This window comes from Palaemon carinicauda, chromosome 20, assembly GCF_036898095.1.
Source record: "Palaemon carinicauda isolate YSFRI2023 chromosome 20, ASM3689809v2, whole genome shotgun sequence".
Lineage (NCBI taxonomy): Eukaryota > Metazoa > Arthropoda > Malacostraca > Decapoda > Palaemonidae > Palaemon > Palaemon carinicauda.
In genome coordinates this window covers 38,902,750-38,915,804 of record NC_090744.1, presented here as the reverse complement: position 1 = coordinate 38,915,804, position 13,055 = coordinate 38,902,750, and the positions used below count along the sequence as shown (strand labels likewise).

Genomic DNA, 13,055 nt, shown 5'->3' with positions numbered 1-13,055 from the left:
GCTCGCATGTATAATGTCTTTTGGAGCTAATGCTGCTTACCTTTTAGGGAGGGTTCTTCTAAGGTGTTAGCGGTTAGCGCTGCGTGCATATTCATCAGATCTTGAGAGATTACACGCTCCTCCCTTTATGGAACTGTGCTCACATGTTAGCACCCACTCAATCTCACCTGCTCATGATCCCGTGCTGAAAAGCGCTTGCCTGTTTCTGCTCGTATGCACTTGTCGGTTCTGGCTCACAAGCAACCACATATGAGTGCTCATACATGCTTATGCACACTCGCCTGTTTGTTGCTCATAAGAATTGGAACAAGGTTTGACTTGGGAGCGCGCTCTTTTTCCAGATGCACGCCCTCCTAGATACACAATCACCACCATGCATTGTGGGTAATCGTCAAACATTTTATTTCACCATGGTAAAACAAGCGTTGTTAAAGCTAGTGAAGCAGAAAGGAGTTGCAAATTAATCAGGGTTGGGTAACTATTGCCAGCCAATCAACTTAAATAGATGATGGTGACAGCAGTTGGTGGAGCTTCTTACTGCAAAGGTATATGATTGTGACTATATTATTATTATTATTATTATTATTATTATTATTATTATTATTAGAAGCTAACAATAGCTGGAAAAGCAAGATGCTATAAGCCAAAGGGCTCTTAACAAAGGAAAGTAGCCCAGTGAGTAAAGGAAACAAGGAAATAAACAAACTACAAAAGAATTAATAAACAATCAAAATAAGATATTTTAAGAACAACAACGTTAAATTAAATCTTTCATACATGAATAAAAAACATAAAAGAAAAAAAAAAGAGTAAGAGAAACAAGATAGAACAGCATGCCCGAGTGTACCCTCAAGCAAGAGAACTCTGATCAAAGAGAGTGGAAAACCATGGTACATAGTCTATGGCACTACCCAAGACTAGTTTCGACAGACAAAGGGATACAGTATTGCCACATACCACCATATGACCCCAGTACAGTTCCTCATTAAAGGAGCAGGCCAATTATAAGGAAAGAAACAGGAAAGGTTTAGTTTTAGGGTAGATTTTGACAAGTAACTAGCTTCGAGAGAGATATAATATAGAGGCCAGGTGAGTATAGAAATAAGTTATTTTATTAAAAAGAATTTTAAATAATTATTTTTGCTGTTAGTCACACATTTTGCATGTATTATGAACATTCATCATTTGTTCTACAAATACAAACCATCATCCTTTAATAGGAGTATGATATCATCATATCTGGATGGCTGTTGCACTTTTAAAAAGGTATTAGTAGCTATTGGCTGAGAGAGGTTAAGCCCCGCCACCCGACAGTCAGCTCTGCTCTGATTGTACTTTACCTGCCTCTGCTCTCTGTTAAACTTTCCTTTCTCTTTTCAGTTTGTGAGTGATGGATATCTTGCATGCAAATATGCATGTGTCTTGGTAAACTTGGAAAGTGTCTTGATAAACCTAAAAAGAAGTGTGTCGAGGTAAACTTGGTAAGAAGTGTGGTATGTTTTGAGTAAATCAGTTGTTGATTCCAATTATCTTTGTGTTTTCAATATTAAACTTACCCGATAATCATGTAGCTGTCAACTCTGTTGCCCGACAGAATTCTATGGAGGGATACGCCAGCTATCACAATACTAGAAGGGGGTGTTCTTACCAGCGCCACCTGTGGCCAGGTACTCAAGTACTTCTTGTTGACACCTCCTCAATTATTCCTCTGTCGTGCTTCTGACAAGACGTTCTGGGATACGCTTATGTTCTTGGAGTATTTTCACGACTTTGGTGAAGTATTTCTCTTTGATTTCGGCTGTCGCTTTACTGGAAACTTCTATTTTAGCTTAGTTAGCTTTTGGAATTAATTTGATTAATTTTGGTGACGAAGAGAGTATGAACTCTCGTTCACCTTTCAATGGCCGACCCTTCCCTTAGACGGAAGTGTTGGTGTCTAAGAGAGTATAGACTCTCTTTCTTAATTTTGCTTAACAAAAGTTATAGATTTATTTTATATCTCTCCGCCTCTTATAGGCCTCTTCGATTAACTTCCTTTTATTATAAACTTATTAAAATTAATTTTTATATTTGTTTATATTCGACCTTCCTAATAGTAGGCGGTCTTTTCTTGGTACCGAAGTTAATTATCGTGAGCCCGTCATTTCGGTTTTACGTGTTAACATATTATGCTATTTTAAGGTCTTTGAAAGAATTTCTTTGATAGTCTCGTACTTTTTCAAAGTTGAACTAACGTTTTGTTTGTCTCGGCAGTTGTTGACGTTCAGAACGTTTCAACTTGCACTCTATCGTTACGATAGAGAAAGAATGTTCACGGTTTCACATTGCAGTAAGAGTAACCGTGTCTAGCGTTTTGTTCATTCTTTCTTAACTTAATGGTTTTGATCCTAATAAAGGAACTTTTCTTTTTGGGAAATATTTCAGTTTTTTCCTTTAACAATAATATGTTTTAACGATATATATGATTGGGCTCTTCTCTCAGGTTCTAAGTCAAGAGAGAGAGAGAGAGAGAGATAGAGACGGAGGGAGAAAGAGGATAAACGTTTCCCTCAAGCCTGCCAGGCGTACGAGTAACGTCGTTATCGTTTTGCTCTTATCCCTAGTCTCTTTAGGGGAAGAAACTAAACGTTTCTAGAGTGATCTAGTGTTTAGTCTCTTTCCATCCACTGAATTTTCTTTCATTAGATTTTTCTGTTACATTGTAATTCTGTTTTCGCAATTACTAACTTTTGAGAAGGATAGAATTGCGTGTTTCAGGTACAAACCACTTAAAGTTTCGAGTTCAGTGAAATAAGTGCAAACAGAAATCAAAGTGATAAGTGATTAGCGCAAAGTATGTCAGTGTTATGCGTGAGGGTACTTTTGTGCGCGCCAGTCGTCCTCCCAGTCCGGGACCTCTTGCAAGCTCCCAAGCCCAGGGGAGAAGCAATGTCGAAGGGCATAAGGGTTCGGCAGGCCTTGATCGGCGCACAGAAGTATCCTCGGTGGTTGTGGGCGTGTCTTACCGAGACCGTCACTCCCACCCGCAGACGATTGAGCCCTTTTTTTGCTCGTCTGCAGAAGAGATTTAGAGGAGAAAATAAAGGCAGAGTTACGCTGGTCTCAGGTCTCAAGACCTCTTAAACGTAAAGTCCAGACCTATGCCAGACGTACGAAGTAAAGTTCAACAACCCGGATGCAGTCATTGGGTTAGCTCTGACTCTCCTCAGTCATCAGTTTGTCGGGCTGAGAGTGCGCCTACACTCCCCCCCCCTATGCTCGCTCCGCCTGATCGCAGTACCACCTGCCAGGCGTACGATGTTGTGGACTCTACTACAGTCCATGCAAGCACAGCTTTCGGACCTGATGCGTGAGTGTCGTGCTGAGAGTGTTGCACCTCCTCCTCCTCCTGCACCGGTGGTGCACCAACCGCCTGCACCCGTTCAGCCTGTGCTGCACCCGCCTGCACCGGTGGTGCACCAACCGGCTGCACCCGTTCAGCCTGTGCTGCACCCGCCTGCACTCGCTGCACCCAGTCGCAACACCATCTGCCAGGCGTACGATGTTGTGGACTCTACTACAGTCCATGCAAGCACAGCTTTCGGACCTGTTGCGTGAGTGTCGGGCTGAGAGTGTTGCACCTCCACCTGCACCCTTTCAGCCTGTGCTCAACCCGCCTGCACTCGCTGCACCCAGTCGCAGCACCATCTGCCAGGCGTACGATGTTGTGGACTCTACTACAGTCCATGCAAGCACAGCTTTCGGACCTGTTGTGTGAGTGTCGGGCTGAGAGTGTTGCACCTCCCCTGCACCCGTTCAGCCTGTGCTCAACCCGCCTGCACTCGCTGCACCCAGTCGCAGCACCATCTGCCAGGCGTACGATGTTGAACCTCTTTCTGTGTTCGCTGTTCCCAGTGTTGTTCAGCCTCAGCCTTCTTTAAGGCAACCTTCGGTTTGGGATCAGGAGGATTACCCCACTCTTCCTCCTCCTCCCCTGGCTGCTCCACCGGTGGTGCAACTCTCGGTGGAGGTACAACCTCTTCCACCTGTGAGTCAGTCTCCTCAGCTGCTGCACCGAGCTCAACCCGTGCACCCTGATCCTGCGCCTCAGACACCTCTGCTTGCGGGAACTTTACCTTGTTCTGCGCAACCTCGGTCTCTTCACGCTCCACTCATACCACAGGAACAGGAACTTTCTGCACCTTCCACTGTTGTGGTTCCAGCTCGTTCTGACTCTGCTGTTCAGCATACCTTACCTCCATTTTCAAACCATGGCAAAAATATGAATCATGAGTTATGAATGTAAGGTAAACATTATGTTGATTTTTAAACCCCATGCAAGCATGCATAAAGCACTCTAGCACTGGTCATGGAATTTCTAAGAAATGTTAAACGCCATGCACACGCTCTGCTTTCCTTACAGCAGGCTCTGCTTACAGCAGGCTCTGCTTACTACATGCTCAGCATTCAGCATGCTCTGCATTCAGCATGCTCTGCATACAACATGCTCTGCATACAGCATGCTCTGCATTCAGCATGCTCTGCATACAACATGCTCTACTTACAGCATGCTCTGCATACAGCATACTCTGCATTCATCATGCTCTGCATACCTTACCGCATGCTTCTCAACATATCTTGGGTTGTTGCCAACTCACTAGACTGTCAAGCAGTTTCATAACGTTGCCTTCTAGTCTGCTGCTTTTGCACCAGTGAACCCTCACTCAGAGAACTTAGCTTTTCTAGGATAAGGTCCCTGTAGATGAGAAAGTTCTTTTCTCCCTCCTTCTGATATTCCCTTGAGGACTCTGTCATTTGGAGGGAGCCTTTAGCTGCATAACCTCTTATGGACTTTTATTTAAGCATAACATGCTTACAGGGAAGGTAATGGTTCCACTTCAGCCGCTAATCCCGTCTGTTACCACACCTGCTCCCATAGACCTTGAGCTGTGTTGCATGACATGCAGTCCAAGCTTAGTCCTTGTTAGAGGATTTTTGTTTACGGAGTCAATGTGTCACGGGGAAGACGTTCAACAACCAACAGAAGGGACTTGTTGTGACGCAGTGCGGCAACCTCAGCAACCCGTTAAGGAGTTGTCTGTACGACCCAGATAGTCTAGACAGATTCGGGTTGTCACTGTACTTCCTCGCTTGCCCATGATTGTCAGTTTACAGACTGTGCAGCAGTATCATGATCTTGTGTCCGGCTCCGTCAGACGACTGGCTTTTAAGAGCTCCCACAAGTCGTCGCTGTCTGGAGATTTTCAAATGGACTATGGATCTGACCAAGGAACTGGGCCTCCTGGTCAATTTTGAGGAGTCTCAGCTCGTTCCATCCCAGACCATTGTTTCCTTGGGTATGGATCTTCAGAGTCGAGCTTTTCGGACTTGTCCGTCGGCCCCAAGGATCTTCCAAGCCCTAGAATGCATCCAGAGCATGCTGAGAAGGAACCGATGCTTAGTCAGGCAGGGGATGAGTCTAACAGGGACACTTTCATCGCTGGCCCTGTTCATCGAGTTAGGGAGACTCCACCTCCGCCCCCTTCAGTATCATCTAGCTGCTCACTGGATAAAGGACATGACGCTAGAGACGGGCTCAGTTCCTGTTTCCGAAGAGATGAGGTCTACTCTAACGTGGTGGAAGAACAGCATTCTTCTCAAGGAAGGTCTACCTTTGGCTGTTCAGACCCCCGACCACCGTCTCTTCTCGGACGCATCGGACACGGGCTGGGGTGCGACACTGGACGGACAGGAATGCTCGGGAACATGGAATCAGGAGCAAAGGACACTTCACATCTATTGCAAGGAGTTGTTGGCAGTTCATCTGGCCTTGATAAACTTCAAGTCCCTCCAGCTTAACAAGGTGGTGGAGGTGAACTCCGACTACACCACAGCCTTGGCTTACATCTCCAAGCAGAGAGGGACTCATTCGAGGAAGTTGTTCAAGATCGCAAGGGACCTCCTCATTTGGTCAAAGATCGAAAGCTCACGCTGGTAACGAGGCTCATTCAGGGCGATATGAATGTCATGGCAGATCGCCTCAGCCGTAAGGGTCAGGTCTTCCCCACAGAGTGGACCCTTCACAAGAATGTTTGCAGCAGACTTTGGGCCCTGTGGGGTCTGCCAACCATAGTTCTATTCGCTATCTCGATGACCAAGAAGCTCCTCTTGTATTGTTCTCCGATTCCAGACCCAGCAGCAGTTCGCGTGGATGCCTTTCTGCTGGATTGGTCCCATCTCAACCTGTATGCATTCCCGCCGTTCAAGATTGTCAACAGGGTACTTCAGAAGTTCGCCTCTCACAAAGGGACACGGTTGACGTTGGTTGCTCCCCTCTGACCCGCGAGAGAAGGGTTCACCGAGGTACTGCAATGGCTGGTCGACGTTCCCAGGACTCTTCCTCCTAGAGTGGACCTTCTGCGTCAACCTCACGTAAAGAAGGTACACCCAAACCTCCACGCTCTTCGTCTGACTGCCTTCAGACTATCGAAAGTCTCTCAAGAACTAGAGGCTTTTCGAAGGAGGCAGCCAGAACGATTGCCAGAGCAAGGACGACATCCACTCTCAGAGTCTATCAGTCTTAATGGGAAGTCTTCCGAAGCTGGTGCAAGGCCAATGCAGTTTTCCTCAACCAGTACCACTGTAACCCAGATTGCTGACTTCCTGTTACATCTAAGGAACGTAAAATCCCTATCAGCTCCTACGATCAAGGGTTACAGAAGTATGTTGGCAGCGGTTTTCCGCCACAGAGGCTTGGATCTTTCCTCCAACAAAGATCTACAGGACCTCCTTAGGTCTTTTGAGACCTCAAAGGAACGTCGGTTGTCCACTCCAGGCTGGAATCTAGACGTGGTCCTAAGGTTCCTAATGTCATCAGGATTTGAACCGTTCCAATCAGCCTCTTTTAAGGACCTCACATTAGAAACTCTTTTCCTCGTGTGCTTAGCAACAGGTAAAAGAGTAAGTGAGATCCACGCCTTCAGCAGGAACATAGGTTTCACATCTGAAACGGCTACATGTTCCTTGCGGCTCGGTTTTTTTGGCTAAAACGAGCTTCCTTCCCGTCCTTGCCCTAAGTCGTTCGAGATCCCAAGCCTGTCCAACATGGTGGGGAACGAACTAGAGAGAGTACTTTGCCCTGTTAGAGCTCTTAAGTACTATTTAAGAAGGTCAAAACCATTACGAGGACAATCAGAAGCCTTATGGTGTGCTATCAAGAAGCCTTCTCTACCAATGTCTAAGAACTCAGTTTCTTACTACATCAGGCTTCTGATTAGAGAAGCAAATTCTCATCTGAAGGAAGAAGACCTTGCTTTGCTGAAGGTAAGGACACATGAAGTGAGAGCTGTGGCTACTTCAGTGGCCTTCAAACAGAACCGTTCTCTGCAGAGTGTTATGGATGCAACCTATTGGAGAAGCAAGTCAGTGTTCGCATCATTCTATCTCAAAGATGTCCAGTCTCTTTACGAGTACTGCTACACCCTGGGTCCATTCGTAGCAACGAATGCAGTAGTAGGCGAGGGCTCAGCCACTACATTCCCATAATTCCATAACTTTTTAACCTTTCTCTTGAATACTTTTTATGGGTTGTTCGGTCGGCTAAGAAGCCTTCCACATCCTTGTTGATTTGGCGGGTGGTCAATTCTTTCTTGAGAAGCGCCGAGGTTAAAGGTTGTGATGAGGTCCTTTAGTATGGGTTGCAGCCCTGTATACTTTAGCACCTTTGGGTTGATTCAGCCTCCAAGAGGAACGCTGCGCTCAGTAAGGAAGACGAACTTAAAAAAGAGACAGAGTAACGGTTCAATTCGACTTCCTTACCAGGTACTTATTATTTCATTGTTATTTGAGATAACTGTTATATGAAATATGGGATACTTAGCTATCCTTTAATCTTGTACACTGGTTTTCACCCACCCCCCTGGGTGTGAATCAGCTACATGATTATCGGGTAAGTTTAATATTGAAAAATGTTATTTTCATTAGTAAAATAAATTTTTGAATATACTTACCCGATAATCATGATTTAATTGACCCTCCCTTCCTCCCCATAGAGAACCAGTGGGACCGAGGAATAATTGAGGAGGTGTCAACAAGAAGTACTTGAGTACCTGGCCACAGGTGGCGCTGGTAAGAACACCCCCTTCTAGTATTGTGATAGCTGGCGTATCCCTCCATAGAATTCTGTCGGGCAACAGAGTTGACAGCTACATGATTATCGGGTAAGTATATTCAAAAATTTATTTTACTAATGAAAATAACATTTTTTTGTCAGGGGCATGACTGTTTGCAGTCATCCCCTTGTGACGAGCGAGGTCATAGCTTCCATTGCAGCGTTTAGTTTGGTAAGAAGAAGAAATAGAAGACTAAAAGGAGTTCTATGGCTTCGAACACAACTCCCAAACTGATGCCAAAGAAGCTCTTTAGTTCCTTTTTCTCTCCATCTTTTTAACTGTTGCGTGCTTTGAATTCCTCTAGAGCTTATTACTCAGGAGGAATTCTTAGGAGGAGGGGACCCTAGCTTGCGTTCAGGGCATGCTTCAAGAAAAGCGGAAGTATAACCTTCCCTAGGGATGGTAATATTCCTTGGCCTTTCCTTTGAAGTACACCTTCTGCAGTTGATGACAACAACAATGGCTAGGACTTGAGTCTATGGAAATGGCCATCCTTTGGCATCATTAGTGTTTTTTCTGCAGTGAAGCTTTTGAAGGTGCTAACTGATGGCGGGGCCTTGGGGTCTTCCCCTGCTGTCTTACCTGTTTCTTCCTCCATCTGTGGTGGTGCTGGAGGATGTGACTAGCTGCAATATGTTCTCATATGCTGTTTGGTAGGATCTTGTGAGCTCTCCCACTGCAGGATAATCGTTCCCGACCCCCAAGACATCAACTCAAAAGAATAGGAAGCAGCAGCAGCGTATGTGCTCCTCTTTCTCTTCCAGCTCTTCCTCATCTTCTGCCTCACCCTCGATTGCTCATCTTTCTGATGCTGCTCCTATACCGAAGAAGAAGTCGCCCAAGTTCAGAGTCTGTAGAGACTCCAACAAATTACTCGTGTAAGTGTGACAGACACAGTGCAGTACCGAAAACTGACCCAGTCCAGGTACGTGTCTCGGTATTCAGTACAGTGCTCATATTCCTGCCACTTGTGACTGTTTCCTCAGTGGACCGAGCACACATACGTTCGGCTAGGATAAGTCATTGCCCTTTTCTGCCTCTGTCACCAGGGCAGTTGAAGCAAACTTTCTTTATCTCTCTAAGGAGACTTTGGACCTAAAGAGAGAAAAGCTAGTTTGTGGTGTAACAGGAATCTGGTGGTGTCCCTTTTGGTACCCCACAAGCCCAAAAGGACTGTTAATGCTTGTAGAGTGACACTAAAGCCAGAGGTAAAGCCTCTGGCACTGGGAGTGTAAGTTGACTCTTGGGTCAAAAGTGCATGTTTTCCCAGTGCTCGGCATTCCTTATTGACGCCTGACCTGGTCACCCCTGTGTGAACCACACCTTCACTTGTGCCCATCACCCCAGCCCTTCTTCTAGGGGTCCAGTCTTGTAACCCTAGCTCCCTCTGTTCTACATGGAACTCATTCTACATGGCCGCATCCACCAGAAACCTCAAAAGGTGGGTTTGAAAGATCACTGGTCAGCTACTGTTCCTGATAGTGGTATTTGAAAGATAACAGTTCAGCTATAAGGTAAGATTGCCCCGCCTCTCCTTTCCCACCAGAACAGGAAAGAAGAGGGGATCCTTGACGGCTGACCAGGAGAGACCCTCTTGACTTTCCGTCTCTGAATGACCCGATTGTCTCAGGTGTTGGGTTATGAGAAGAAATGTGATTACAGATCAATGTCCTCGAAATGCTAGCATCCTTTCTAGTGTTGCAAAACTTGTAAGCATTCCAAGAATGTTTGAGGAGGCACTTGGTAGCATTGATAAACACCAACACCTCCGTAGTGGTTTACATCAACAAGCAAGGGGGCACCCTTTCTGCTAGCTGACAACGTGGATGTACATCTTGGCGACGTTCCACACCGTAGAGTTGTCAGCCTGGCGACGTTCCACACCGTAGAGTTGTCAGCCTGATAAGTTCCAAGCAAGCTGAATGTACTACCAGACACTCAGCTGCCAGGGGCATGTTGTAGGGTTTGAGTGGTTCTTACATCCTTGTGTAGCGAAGAGGCTTCTTATCCTGTGTAGTTCCCCATGGATTGACCTGTTTGCCACATGGCTAAACATGAAGTTCCCCGTGTTTTGCTCCCTGGTTACAGACCCATGGGCAGGTGTTCAAAGATGCCTTCTAATCACCATGGCTTCACTTGAACGTGTACACCTTTCCTCTGTTTAACCTGATACGCCCGTTAATTAACAATGTTAATTACGCCAAGACCCATAATGACCCCTGTTGCTCCCAGATGGCCCCGTGCTGTGTGTTATCCGGGTCTGTTAGCACTTATAACCGAGATACCGAGAGAACTACTCCAATGGTCCACATTGCTTTGACAGCCACACCTTCCGAGGTACCACCAATTACTGAAGTCGGTCGAACTTCATTGTTGGAGGCTCTCTAGCATCTATTCTGAGTGAAAAGCCTTTTGCGAGGCACTGCACAGGAGATGACTGGGTGCCTATGAAGATCCTCTACAGCTGTCTACCTGGGAAGTGGGCTGTCTTCTGCAAATGGTGTCGTAGAAGGGCTATTTTTCCAGTTGCAGCATCTCTAGGGCTGATTATGGATTATTTCTTCTTCCTTCGCTTAGAGAAGTGCCTCTTAGTCACAGCTGTCAAAGGCTACCACTCAACCTTGGGCAAGGTTGGACAGAAGGTTATAGAACTCTCCTCCTCGTGGGAGTTATACTGTATATGCTTCTGAGGAGCTTTGAGCAGTCTGGCCCACACTGGGACCACAGGCCCCCCAGAGTGAGATGTGACCTTTGTTTCCAGACCCTTTCTAGTACCCTATATGAGCCTTTTGAAAGGTCATCAGACAGAGATCTGACTCTCAAGACTTATCTTTTTTCTACCTTTAGTATCAGTGAAAAGCATAGGCAAGTTGCATGCATGGTTTCTCTTACTTAGTCACCTATGCGGAGGGGTGAAAGGAAGTCTCCTCTTGATTCGTGCCTGACTTTTTGGCCAAAACCCAGAACCTATCAGTGCATGATCCCTAGTTCAAGACCCTCTCTACATGAAGTGCAGGGTGGTGGTCGAGAGAAATGCTTTTATGTCCCATGAGGGCACTGCGGTGCTATCTATAGAGGACCTGATACCTCAGGCCAGTGTCAGTGACTCTTTGCTAGCACTGGCAGAACCAAGAAAGAGGTGTCAAGAAACAAGATCTCTTTCTGGCTTTGTGAAATGATCTGCATTGTCAGGGGTATAGGTTAAACTGTAATCTTCAAGAGAAACTTATCAGTGGGCCAGGTGTTGAAGGTGCCAAACCACCTTCATGGCTTTTTATTTATGGCAGTATACCAACAAGTCCCTTGACACTTTTGTTCTTGGTCTTGTGGTGGCTGCTCAGGTAGTTGTGTAGTCAGCCCAGCTCTCTTACAGGACAGGAAGCATCTTGTCTATGGTAACATGTAGGTGTAAGTCTGGAATGAAGGGTAAAATGACTGGCTCTTTATTTTTTCTGCCCCTCGCTTGGGGACAAACCGGTCGGAATGTTACATGCCAGATCTGAGTTGATGCTGCTAAGTTGCACACCTGAACTTTATTTTTAATCCGAAAGTACCTCGCTAATGAGAGGATGGGTGGTGGAATTTATACCAACCTATTGATCATCATACACCAGGTATATCATTCTGGACTGATACCCCTTGTTACTGCAGTCATCTTTACTGCTTTATAGGATCAGGCAGACTGACATTTCCTGGGAAGAAAAAGAACCAACCAATTTGGTTCTAGGGTGACTTCAGACTTACCAAGCATCTTAGCTATACAAACTAAGTCCTTTATGTTAAACTTCCCTCCTTGATCATCCCTCTCAGTCCTGAGTCTAAAGGTTGAAGTGAGGGTGTTCTGACAGTTTGAGTGGGGCTACTCAACCACACATATCATCTGTCATTAACTACAAAACCTTGTTAGTGAATTCAACGGCCATTCTAGCTTGCACCAGTCATCATCTTATTTAAAGGACTTTGGTTTTTATTACAGAAAAAGTACAAATTACTTTAAAAAAATCTGATTTTTGTGCCAAAAGTATTAGTCTAATAGCTGTAGAATTTTAAGCATTAATCATCATGTATCACATTGCAGGATGATGATCAAGATGAATCTGCTATTGACTACAGCTCTCTCAGTGGTTTAATGGCAGCATTGAATACACATGGTCCAAATGTAATTGAAGCTGAAGCAGAAGAGGAAAATGAGAATTACAATGTTGAAGTAAATGGAGATAGTACTCAACAAGTTGGGGACGCGTCTTCTCAATCAGTGGAATATGTTGAGCAGGTGAGCAGTAAATAAGATTTTTAAATGCAAGATGTAGTACAGTTTAAGTTATGCCTGATTAAGCATTTCTTTACCTAAAAAAACTTTTTTTCAAAGCTACTACTGTATTCCCGATTTCTTCCACACAACATTAGAGAGGTCCATATAGGCTACAATACTTTACTAGATTTGAATTTGGTATTTTCTCGGCAATCATAACACATCACACATACAGGAATCTCATTACATTTTACCAAAGTAAAGTAGTTTAATTAGATTTTGAGGGAAAAATTTTGTAAAATAATACAGGTATACAGCAGTGCAGCATAAAAAAGTAAATGTACTACATATTTTTATTCACTGTTGATAAATAAAAGTGAGATTATGTTCAGTCTCAAAACATTAGTTATAAGCAGTGTGATGTTGTATAGATACGATGCCTTTATTTAACATGCAATATAGACTGCTAGTTGGTGACAAACTAGACCATTTAAAACCTAACCACCATAAGCACTAGCAATGATAACTGAAATGCAGGTGAGTTATTGGCTCACTCACAGATAGTGAGCCATTCTCACATTAGCTAGTTGTGTATTGTACATTTGAAATCTCAATTTGGGTGCTGTTTTAAGTTCCTATACATGTATTATATA

At 44.8% G+C, this 13,055-nt stretch overlaps 1 protein-coding gene across 7 annotated transcripts in view; it reads left to right on the top strand.

The window, feature by feature from the left end:
- Positions 1-13,055, top strand: part of LOC137660286 (male-enhanced antigen 1) — a 55,981-nt gene that overhangs the window by 10,684 nt on the left and 32,242 nt on the right. For 6 of the 7 annotated variants that reach the window (XM_068395071.1, XM_068395074.1, XM_068395070.1 and 3 more), the window contains exon 3: positions 12,229-12,423. The exons of the other annotated variant lie outside the window; for it this stretch is intronic. In XM_068395071.1, coding sequence (XP_068251172.1) covers positions 12,229-12,423 — 195 coding nt within the window. The remainder of the gene's footprint in view (positions 1-12,228; positions 12,424-13,055) is intronic. 7 annotated transcript variants of the gene reach the window in all.